Genomic DNA, 12,335 nt, shown 5'->3' on the forward strand with positions numbered 1-12,335 from the left:
GGCGCATACTTTGAATAAAATATTTGTTATCATTCTCTTGAAATAAATGTGTTTTTTTCTTGAAAAAATACCGGTTTCATATGTATACACCTGGTACATAATCAAAAAGAGACAAGATTAGCGATTCGCGCAATAGAAGTTTAGTACTAGTAGGGAAAGCGCGACGAAATGGAAACAATTTTCGTATACGTATATATGCGGCATTAACGTCTTTAGATACTTGCTCTTCAAGGCCCAATTCGACTGCATTATAAGCCAAAGATTTTACAACTGCGAGACAATGGAAAGTTAAGCAGCATTTATTGAGAAATTAAGAAGAAGCTCGCAATCTAAACTGCCTATAGTTAGAGTTACAGATTTTGTCGGATTAATGAACAGCGTACGATCTTTCGTCCAGCCAGCGATATGGTCTAAAACCGCGTTTATAATGGCTGCTCCTGTATACAGGTACACCTGTATATCCTCTGCATACATGTGTATGGTTATTTTCAATCTGCCCATGGAGATAGCCACTCTACACTATGCAAAAATTTCATCACGGAGTCAGGAAGGTTGTCTGTGCAAACAGAGAACATGGTAAGGCTACTCAGCGCCCCTTGAGGTGTTTATGAGTGTAAACTGAGAGCTTGATACTGCGACTCGCTGACATATAATTGAGAGAAACCTTGTGAACCAAGCTAGTGATGTCTCCCTTATTCCTATGGATTCTAATTTTTCCAAAAGCAGCCCATGATCAACGGTCTCGAAATCCTGAGATAAGTCCAGAAAGGCAGCTCAGGGTCACCTCTGAAGAGTTCAATGACCTATTTATTTCATCCGAGACGTAAAGAAGAAATGTTGCAGCAAAAAAACTCTTCCTGAACCCCGATTGATTGGGGAGTAGTACTTTGTTTTTGTCAATGAAGGGTGGCAACTGCTGAAGACAGATCTTTCCTAATGCCTTCAAAAGGTAAGGCAGAATCATTGCAGACTGTCGCATTTAGAAACTGGACGAAAAATACCTAATCCCCATGCCGAGGGAAACTTTCCTTGCTTTTACGAGGTATGCATACTATTTATTAATGCAGAAAGGCACGAAAGTACACAAAGATAAAACGAGGAACTATTTATGCCATTCGATCCCATAGCTGTCGAAGTGAACAATCTCATAGCTTCATACCAATGACTAAGGTCAATTTCCTTGTATTCAAAAGTATTCTGTGAGTCAAGTACAATGTTGCTAGCAGATGACTGCAGATGTCGGATCAGTGCAACTGATATGCTACCGTTGGCGGTATGGTATCTACATAGAAGTTGTTAATGCTAGTGGGATCCGTAAGTGGATCTCCCCAAGGGAACTGTATTTTTCCTGGCCAGATACCTGTCAGGTTTACCTTTTCCCACATGTGTTTGAAAGAGGGCTTATCTTTTACGAGGTTACGGAGGAGGACGTATTTATCTCTATATACTACAGTTTTTGAAGTGCGCTATTTAGAACATGTTAGTACGGCTGAAAGTTATTTGAGAAAATTGATACAGTTTCTCATCCAAGGAGGAGAGGTTTAATGTACTGTCCCAGTCCACCCGACTTGCTGCCTCATGGAATTCTGTTTGATCCACACGTTTGAAGTTCCTACCTATGCGATATACACTCGGTTTTATTAATAGATCTAGGTTTATGTCGCAGAAAAGCAAGTCATGGTCAAATTTTCTTGATAGCTTGGCCACTCTTCGATTCTAAGAGTGGGAGGTCGTCGCTTTCAAAGTTAAGATCCAAAATTGAATGCGAGCAGTTCGGTTCTTTGATAACCTGTCTGAGCGATAGAGAGCGTGATATGTAAAGTAACCTAGACCAGCATGTATGGGAGATGTCCTCCGCATTGATATTTAAATCTCCTAAGCAAATCATGTGATATTATTCACAGGTAGCAACAGCTAAGTTCTCTACAAATCACTGTCCCAGGAGAGCGCCACATTTGGACTTCTATTTATTCCTAGAATTGCGAGAAGCGGTTTCTTAAATATAGATATTACTAGGCATAGGTCGACAGGGATTTCATCGGGAACACCCGTTAAAAATAGATGATGATTGTTATACACAGACTCGTAGCTAAGATCATCTTTAATATAAATAGCGACCCCACCACCTCTCGTAACCTTGTAGTTTCTACGATCAGCTCTTACTAAACTAAGACCTTTAATTAATATCGCACATTTGGGGATATCAGGAAGAAGCCAAGTTTCTGAAATCACAAAAACATCAATGTTATACAAATGGATGATGTCTGCGATAGCACATATTTTAGGAGGAAGTGATCTCAACTTTATATGTTTGAAGTGCAAGGCTTGCCTCGCTTCCTGCTACAATGAGAAAGACTGGGATCGAAAGAAACATTCAAATGAACATCCGGAGAAGAGTTATTAATAATAGAGAAATAAGTTGATTCCAAAGTAGAATCCACGTCGTTACATATGGAGATACGCAAGACATCGGGTAAAAGGGGGAGAGGGGTTTAATATAGAAAGATTTGCTGATAAACCCGTCGAGTCTTGAAAGCGGATCACTGAAGAAGAGTTCATGGACCAATGTTTTTGACCTGGACAAGCTATTGAATCCATACTGCTTTGCTGAAGGTCCAAGCCTTACCGAGAAGTTTACTAGGACAGGACCGTCAGTCGGATTAAAATCCACATCGTGGACCATTAGAGATTTTTTATTATTAATTTTAGCTACGACCAAGTCATCTCGAAGTTTAGCGACGTTGTACCTCACGATTATTGGGTTAAGAGTGATTTTGTTTCCAACGGGAAATCTAAAACCATCCTCGATGTTGACTTTATTGGTTTTCGACTTGACAAGTCTGCAGATCAAGTCGACAAGGTCTGGAAGCTTTTCCTGAGTGGAAACTGGAATACCCGTGATTATTATCTCTATGTCGCGGTCTACCTTTTCCAGGCTTCTAATACGCTTCTCGTACGTGCACTTAAGGATGATGAGTTCCCCTTGCAAATGGTGTTTGATTTCGAGGGGATTTTTAAAGGGACGGGACAGGGAGAATTTTGTTCAGTTGGTACGACTCAGTACGACACTAGTAGATTCCAAATTAGCACCACTCAAAGGAGGAAAATCGTTGTGTGGCCCAAGGTTGCTTAGCAGAGTAAAATTTGACCTATGCATACTTAGGGAATTCAGGATATCCTCATCAGCAAGCTCGTCTGCCTCAACCTCCTCAACATCCATGACAGGCTGGAGTTCTCTGTTTGACATCGCAAAGCAGTTTTGAAAAGACTTACAGACAAGTAGAGTTCACCATTCGTTTGTTCAACGTCATAAAAGTAGCACCATCTCGCATGGAAAGCAATATTGCAGGAGGAGCAAATTTTCGCATTTGCAAGTTTTTTAATTACTTTATTGCAAGTTATGCAACAGCAGTAACTTGCTGCGTTTGTGAAGATGAGCAAGACATCTTAATCAAGTAAAATATAATAAAAAAACGAGAATAACAAACAAAAATCTAATTTTAAATGGATTTTGGAGACTTTAGGGGCGATTCAAGCATTCCTGTAGCGAAAAGCAGAACGCCCCTTGACTAGCAACCCGCTTCTCAGTAGTGCACACTGGGTAGCTTACCTACAGTAACGATAGAGTAATGTGACAGTTCTTTTAGTCACGTCATTTTTCGATTCCCTGAGCACACAAATTAAGTCTCAAAAGCACAAGAAGTTACCGAATAGTGCACAAAAAATTAAAATACTGTGCGCACAAATAAGGGAATTGCCGAAACAGTCCAAAAACGTTAAAAAAGCTCGAGCTGTCGCAAAGACACAGCCGACTTCTATCTCCCTAGCGGCAAAACCAATGTAGTTGAAATTTTAAAAAAATAGTTGAGTTTTCAACCTTTCAAAAATGAATTTTAAATTAAATAGTCGATTGGTTAATCCAAAAAGAAGATTTTTTTTAAAAGGCAGTTGAATTTTCAACGACAGAATAAATTCTTTACAAAAAATGTAACTTTTAACAAAATAGTTGAATTTTCAACCGCAGAAGATAAAATTTTTACCCAAAAGAGATGCATTTTCAAGCAAATTATGGGATTTTTAACAAAGGGTTGGTTTTTCAGTCAAAAAAGAAAAAATGAGTTCGTCCAGGTTATTGAACTTTCAACCTAAAGGTTTGACCTTCGAGTAAGAAAATTGAATTATAAATGAAAATGTTAATTAAAAAAAAACAGTTGAATTTTTAACAGAAAAGAGGAAACTTCACACTGAGAAGATTAGTTTTCTATAAAAAAAGATTAATTTCATACTAAAGTAGATCAATCTTCACCCTGGCGGACCGAAGGAACCGAATTTGGTTCCTTTTTAAAAAACTCAAAAAAACAGCAAAATCAACTTTGAAATGGTTGAAATTCGGATTCTACGTTAAAATTCCCTATAGAAGGTCATAGAATAATCACAATAGTTTTCTTTTGCAACGGTAAGAAGTTTAAAAGAATATAAGACGTATAACGCCTGTTGACTGCTACATTTCAAACGCATCATCTGTAAGTAGCAGTCAACAGGCGTTATAGATCTTTTATATTTTTTTAAACTTTTTCCCGCTGCAAAAAAAGTATTGCGATTACTCCATGAGTTTCCAATAGAAAATTTAACGTAGCATCCGAATTTCAACAGTTTGAAAGTTAATATTGCTGTTTTCTTTTTAGGTTTTTAAAAAGGAACCGAATGGGGATCCAATGGGGTCTTGACGGGTACTTTGTAGAGGCTCCATTAGGTTCCTTCGGTCCGCTAGGGCAAGCAAACAGAAAAAAAAAGAATTTTCAACTAACATAAAGGTGAATTTTCAACGAATAATTTAATAGTAAAAATAACAACCAAAAATATTTTCATTAAAAGAAAAACAGTTGGATTCAACCAACGCCAGAAAAAAAAATAATATTAACATAACATACAAATATTCCATATTAGTCTCTTATTTAAATGTCCCTGAAGAGAATGCCTAAAAGGCCTCAAAACATGTTAGTAAATCCTGGTAGCATAAAAAAGACGCATAATTATTAAGTCATCACATATATATCTCTAATGAGCCATTTCAAAATATTATTTGAAAACAAATTTATTTTTACTCATTTTGTGCTTATTGCTCAAAAATGTATCAAAAATGCAACATTCTTTTTGATAGGGATGTAATTATTCAAAAATAAACTTCTGTTGTATAATTTTGTGCATTTACGCAAGTTTAAGAAAAATCACTTCCTTCTAGTTAAAATTAATTATTAATTAAAATTTTGTGTAGGAATGGGATTACTAAAAAATAGAGCTATGTTGGTCGTAATTTAGTACATTCATAGAAGTTTAAGATGAATTACTTTTCTATAATTAAAAAAAAATGATTAAAAATCAAAACTTATAGCATGGCATTCCGGCACATTCTAAATGCGTGATTGCCGCATGTCTGTTTCATCTATGATTTAATTACATTAATCAAAGCCCTTCCATATATGTAAGCATTACCCTTGATGTCTGTAATAATGGTGATCTAAGGAAGATTCTTTGAATACTTTAATAAGATTCTTCGAATAGTATAATGTGTATATAAAATTTAATGTTTCTAAAGACACTAATTTAAAATAATTTTTTTTAGATTTGTTTGGTCAATATTACATTGATTAAAATTTTATTTGTTGAATTTGTAAGCTTTCTTGATTTGCATTTTATCAGTTATCAAAGACCGATTAATAGCCAAATAAACTCTCAAAATTGTTTGATTTAGATGTTAATTAAAGTTTAGGATTTTATTTTATTATCATTAGAAAATAACAGAAATTCTTTACGTCTTCTCCGACTAGATGGAGCTATGTATTAAACATCTTTTTAAGTTAAGTTTCTTCTGAAAAAAGATGCGCGCAATTGCAGAATAGGAGCGTCACCTGTTTTTTGCTGGAAAAACAGTATTTTTCTGCAACAAACTATTAGAATCTTTAATAAAACGATAAATAAAGCGATTTGACTAGACAGAAGTTTAAAATTATTGTTACTTTTGGTACTACGATATCTCAAATATAGGTATGTCACGAAATCGGAATGATGATATTTAACAAACCGTTTAGATGCTTTTAAACATGCAAAAAAAATTAGTTTACACAACTTTTAATTCATAGATCCATCTAATCTGTGAGGCCATGTGGCTAGTGGTTCACGTGAACAGATTCCTATCTGACCGACACTTTTGTATAACTTAATTTCACAAGAAGCGCTCTATCGAGTCGAAAATTTGGCATAATAAATAAGAAGCACTAAGATAGATGGTTCTGGTCCTAAATTTTAATAATTATAAAAAAAAATTTCACAAAAAAAAATATTTTTTCATATTATAAACATTTAGGACTAGACCCACCTTTCTTCGTGCTTCTTATTTATTATCTTAAATTTTCAACTCAATGTGGCGCATCGTGTAAAAATAAGTTAGGAAATAAAAAAAACGTCGGTAAGGTGGAATCTGGTAACGTGACCCACTCGTCACAAGGCCTTAAAGACGTTAATAAATTTTGTTGTTCTCTGATGCTAATACAGATTTCTTTAAAAATTTGCAATGCTTACAATTCTTACTTAATTTCACTATTAAATGGTAAAATTCAAAACAATTAAAAGAATACAAAGTATTCAGATAATTCAGTAATATTCAAACGAATTCAAAGAAGCTTCAATTTTATAACATTTTTACAAATTTTATAACATTTTAAGAATTTTTGTTTATATTTCCATAAATTTAGGGCCACACAAGCGTCCTTCAGTGCCTTTCAATTAATTTCCAAAAAATTTCCAATTCGTGTTGACGTAAGTAGTTACACTGTAAAAAAAATCTATTTAATTTTACATCTCTGGTGGATGTAAATAAAACGACCCTCGTGTATCGGAGTAACTTTACGAATCTGTTGTGATATTCCAATTCGGCCGATAATTTTACATGCGAAAATGTAAAATTCATTATGTGAAAGAATAAAATAAAATTTATTAGGGCGACAGGTTTCGAACACACGAAAGCTCAAACTTCATACAATTTCATGGAGATTGAAGAAACACAAGCCGGACACGTTACCACTCACCTAAAACCCATAAGATATTATGCGTATTTTTTTGACGTTTAAATATTCCGTAAAAAAAAATATGAAATATACGTTTTGCATTACCGAATTTTTTCCGTTACAATAGCAGAAAATGTAAAAGGCAAAATAGGAATAGCTCGGATTCGGTCTACTTTGTGTGAAAGCTGTCAGTTTTCTTGCATTAAAAATAAAAATACTCCAAAATTGAAGGATGAAGGCATCGATAAACAACGAACACGAGAGACGCTTTCGTATTCACATATTATTTGATTAATTATTGTAAATTTCAAATTAATTAGAAATCAAAAATTTTACAGTTTCCACCAGGGTAAAATTAAAGATCTTTGATCAAATTAAAAATCTCGATGTAATTTTCAATCACAGGAAAGTGATTTTACCGACGCATGGTATTTTTACACGCTGCGACTGAATTTTACCTGATGAATGTAAAGTTCGTACGAGGGAATGTGTAATTTTATTTTTATCGAGTGTGTAATATTACACTGTTGTTCGAGGGTCCTTTTATTCACATCTCTAAAGGATGTAATTTTACATACATTAAAACAATATTTAATTTTCCTAAACTTTGTAATTTTACACAAATCTTTTTTTACAGTGTATTGCTAAAACAGTGTCGGTAAAGTAGGAATCGATTAAGTCTTACATGGTCTTCAAATCATTTAAAAGGATTAAATAGAATGTAACAGAATTTAAGACAAATCAGAACAACTGAAGTAATTTCAAGTAATTATCACGAATTTAGAGAATTAAAATTAATGCTGATAATTTAAATGAATTATGGGAATTCAAAAGAATTGAAATAAATTTAAGGAAATGAAGCGGAATTCAAGGGGACAAAAAGTAATTTTAAAACATTCAGAGACATTCAGAAAATTCAGAAAATTCAGAAACAGTTGTGCTTAATTCTAATAAAATTTTCGCAAAATTCGAAAAATTAAAAATCTCTCTGAGCAAATGGTTTTCTAAAATGGTTAAAGATTCTTAGATAAACATTTACTATGTTGTCTAACTTAAATAAACATTGCAATTTACTAATCCCTAAATAAAAAATTACAAGATGAAAACCAATATATTTTAGGCTGCGTCTAATCATCCCGAAAAATTTGGTAACCTGGAAAAGGGGATAGACTAATCGTCCCGAAATCTGGGGACGTATATTCCATTTATTTCAAATAACATATCTGAAAAATAATACTTTTCTTTAACTTATATAATTCTTATTTTCAGGCGTTTATTCATGTGTCGACCTTTTATTCCAACTGCATCAGAAAAACGATCGATGAAAAATTTTACGACCCTCCTATATCAGGTGACAAGAAATTATTATGAATTTTATTTTTTTTTGCAAAGCAATTATTACTTTTTGATATGGGAAAAAGTTTCCATGATTTCAAGAATTCAAATAATATTTTCCGCCATTTCCTAAGAACGAAAAAAACATTGGCAGTGGTGCAGTCCTTAAAAAATTGGGATGGCTGCGATTTTTACATTAGAAAATTGAATTCTTAAAAATTCCTTGAAACCTAACAAAATATCTTGTTTTTTTTTTTTGATGTCCTAGAAAAATTTTTGTTAGCTCTTTTTCCTATATCACGTTATTTTCGATATTTTTACGAAATTATGTATAAAATCCTTAAAGAATAATTTTTTTCTTAGTAATACAATCTTATGCTGTGATTAAAAATCAAAATAGAATTAATTTAACAATCTTGATGTAGAGTTGTTGAAACTATTAAATCATTTGCTTCCTTGATTTTATGACATTATTAAATTGTATTGTTGAGGAAAAATAAATTGCAAACGATCGCATACATATCTTCGCGAAAATAACGTAAGATATGCATAAAATAAGACAACATTTTTCTAGAATTTTGTAGAGAATCAATTTTATTTCTTTACATTAGGACGAAACATGAAACAATAAAGTAAAAAAACGATGGAATTTACAATACATTGACTCGTGTAACAAAATAAACAAAATAAGTCTTTTTAATTGTTTAAAAATTTCTGGCAGTAGAATAAATTACTTTTATTTGAAATATCACCATCAGCAATATTATTTTAATGCTTGAAGTCACAGAAGTCACAGAAAAACTATCTGTTTAAAGATCTGATTTTTGTCAAAACTATGTTGAATTCAACAAATGCTGGAAAATGTTAAAATGGACCAGTTATCAAGTACCATCTTAATAATAAAAGTACGTAAATCAGCTTAATATTGTTTTGAAACTTATAATTTATAATTAGGAAAAAATATATATCAAAATCGCACACTGAAAAATTTACCCAGTGGGCACAAAACTAATTATATCCCAAGAACGTCCTTGGGACATTCCTAGGACGTCCTATGTCAGGTCAATCGACGTCTCTAAGACGTCCAATTTTCTAATGATGACCTGAAGACGTCTTAAAGACATGGACGTTCTCGGGACATATTTCGTACAGTCATTAGACGTTTTAAGAGCATCTCTGGGATGACGAAAAGACGTGTTATGAAAGACGTCTTAGGGATGTCCCAAAGACGTATCAAGGACATCCTTAATTTTTTTGCCCATTGTGTAAGGGATCATCCATATACCACGTGGACAATTTTAGTTAGTGGCTAACAGCTGTTTATGCATTTTGAAACAATTTATCGTTAAGGGCATGTGATACTTAGAAAATTGTCGATTTTACCAGTTTTAGATTCCCCCGGCTTTTTTTCTAGAATAATAAATATTTTGTCTTAAAAATTTGGGAAATGATAGCGAACATGCTAACGGACGTCTCCACACACTTTTTTTGTGTTTTTTTATCAAAAATTGTTGGATATTGCTAACAACGTGCGTGTATATTTCGAAGTTATGTGTGTTACAATTCACATGAGCGTTAGTTCCAAACTACACAATATTTTTGGCCGAAAACTTTGAACTTACAAATAAACATAGTAACTAATCTCCCAGAACTAACCTTGTTTGCAGGCAATCAAAAAAGTTTATTTCATAAATACTTTCCAGATTATCGGAAAGGGAGAGATGAAAAATGACGTAACCTCAAAATAATGCATATGCATACAATTTTTATTCAGCACAATACATTTTTTTGTTATTATCCCTCAAAAAAGAGTCCGGGGACGTCCGTTATGATATTTTATAGCATCTCCGAATTCAGTTTTTAAAAAGTTTCATTTTTGTGGAAAAAAACCGGAAAAACTGTAAGTATCACATGCCCTTAAACCGTCGAAAGTTCGAGTAAAGAAACGTAATTTTAGTACTCTTCATACCCACGCGAAATGATTGTTTGGATGCTTAAAACTAACGAGAAGTTTGAATGACAAATCCTGAGTGGTGCCAAAGTTGACTGGCAGGCTGTCAAAAAAGTAAAAAATTCGAGTGACAAAGCGTCATTTTAGTACTCTTGAAACCAGTTGGGGATGATTTTTTAGATGCAAATAACTACCAAGATTTTTGACTGGCAGCTCCTGAGTGGTGCCAAAGTTGACTGGTAGGCTGTCAAAAAAGTAAAAAATTCGAATGACAAAGCGTCATTTTAATACTCTTGAACCCCATTGGGGACGATTTTTTAGGTGCAAAGAATTAACAAAAATTTTGACTGGCAGCTTTTGCGTGGTGCCAAACTTGACTGGCAGGCATTCAAACATATAAAAAAAGTACAGGATGACAATGAGAACCTTTATTTTAGTACTCTTGAAACCCATTGTGGATGGTTGTTTAGGTGCAAAAAATTAACTAGAAGTTTGATTGGCAGCTCCTGAGTGGTGCCAAAGTTGACTGGCAGACTGTGAAACATGTCGAAAATTCGAGTGAAAAACGTAATTTTAGCACTCTTGAAACCCATTATGGGGATGATTCTTTAGGTGCAAACAACTACCAAGAAGTTTAAGTAGCAGCTCCAGAGCGGTGATAAAGTTGACTGGCAAAAATTCGAGTAAAGAAATGTCATTTTAGTACAGTTGAAACCCATTGTTGCGAGCTGCGAATTTACGTAAAAAGTGAGATTTTTATAGTGTATTTTTTTTTACACACATATTAGTTTTAGAGAAGTATCCTATAGATAAAAATTTTAGTTAATGAAAATGATAAAACTTTTATTCGGTTGCTGATTAAAATGTCAGTCAACTTTGGCACTACTCAGGAGCTGCCGGTCAAATTCTTTGTTAGTTGTTTGCACCGAAACAATCATTCTCAATCGGTTTAAAGAGTACTAAAATAACGTTTTTTCACTCGAATTTTCGACATGCTAGACAGTCTGCCAGTCAAATTTTACACGACTGAGGAACAGCCAATCAATTATTATCTTACTTTTTAGCACCTAAAGAATCATCCCCAATGCGTTTCAGGAGTACTAAAGTAACTGTTCTAATTTTTATCCTGTCATTTTGTATATGCTTGATAGTCTGCCAGTCAACTTTGGCATCACCGAGAAGCTGCCAGTCAAATTTTTTGTTAGTTTTTAGCATTCAAACAATTATTCCCAATGGGTTTCAAGAGTAATAAAATGACGTTTCTTCTTTTGAATTTTTGGCATGTTTGACAGCCTGCCAGTCAACTGTAGCATCACTCTGGAGCTGTCAGTTAAACTTCTTGTTAGTTGTTTGCACCAAAACAATCATCCCATATGGGTCTTAAGAGTACTAAAATGAAGGTTTTAATTGTCATCCTGTCATTTTTTTATATGTTTGACAGCCTGCCAGTCAAGTTTTACACCACTCAGGAGTTGCCATTCAAAATTTTGGTTAGTTCTTTGCACCTGAAAAATTATCCCTAAAGGGTTTCTAGAGTATTAAATTGACGTTTTATCACTCAAATTTTTGACATGTTTGACAGCCTGCCAGTCAACTTTGGCACCAGCGAGAAGCTGCCAGTCAAACTTATTGTTATTTCTTAGCATTTAAACAATCATTGGTCTATGCTTAGAAAGGGGTCTGTTTATTACAAATACTTGGTTTAGGCATAAAATGATCCACATGTACACCTGGTCTAAAGGAAATAGCCGCAGTATAATTGACTTTGTTGTTGCGGATGAAAGACTTAGAGAGTTAGTCAAAGATACAAGGGTCGTGAGGGGTCCTGAATGCAATACTGACCATTACATTCTGATCTCAAAAATTAACTTAGGTCGGGGTTGGAGAAAAAAGAGACCCAAGAAAGCAAAACAAACGCGAATCAAAATTGAGAAACTACAGAAACCGGATGTGCGCATAGATTTCCAAAATAAGATAATCGAAAG

General features: G+C 33.9%; 1 protein-coding gene across 2 annotated transcripts in view; it reads left to right on the forward strand.

The window, feature by feature from the left end:
* Positions 1–12,335, forward strand: part of LOC117168992 (fatty acyl-CoA reductase wat-like) — a 20,193-nt gene that overhangs the window by 3,500 nt on the left and 4,358 nt on the right. For both annotated transcript variants that reach the window (XM_033355023.1, XM_033355024.1), the window contains exon 2: positions 8,334–8,415. In XM_033355023.1, coding sequence (XP_033210914.1) covers positions 8,334–8,415 — 82 coding nt within the window. The remainder of the gene's footprint in view (positions 1–8,333; positions 8,416–12,335) is intronic.

This window comes from Belonocnema kinseyi, chromosome 3, assembly GCF_010883055.1.
Source record: "Belonocnema kinseyi isolate 2016_QV_RU_SX_M_011 chromosome 3, B_treatae_v1, whole genome shotgun sequence".
Taxonomy (NCBI): Eukaryota; Metazoa; Arthropoda; class Insecta; order Hymenoptera; family Cynipidae; genus Belonocnema; species Belonocnema kinseyi.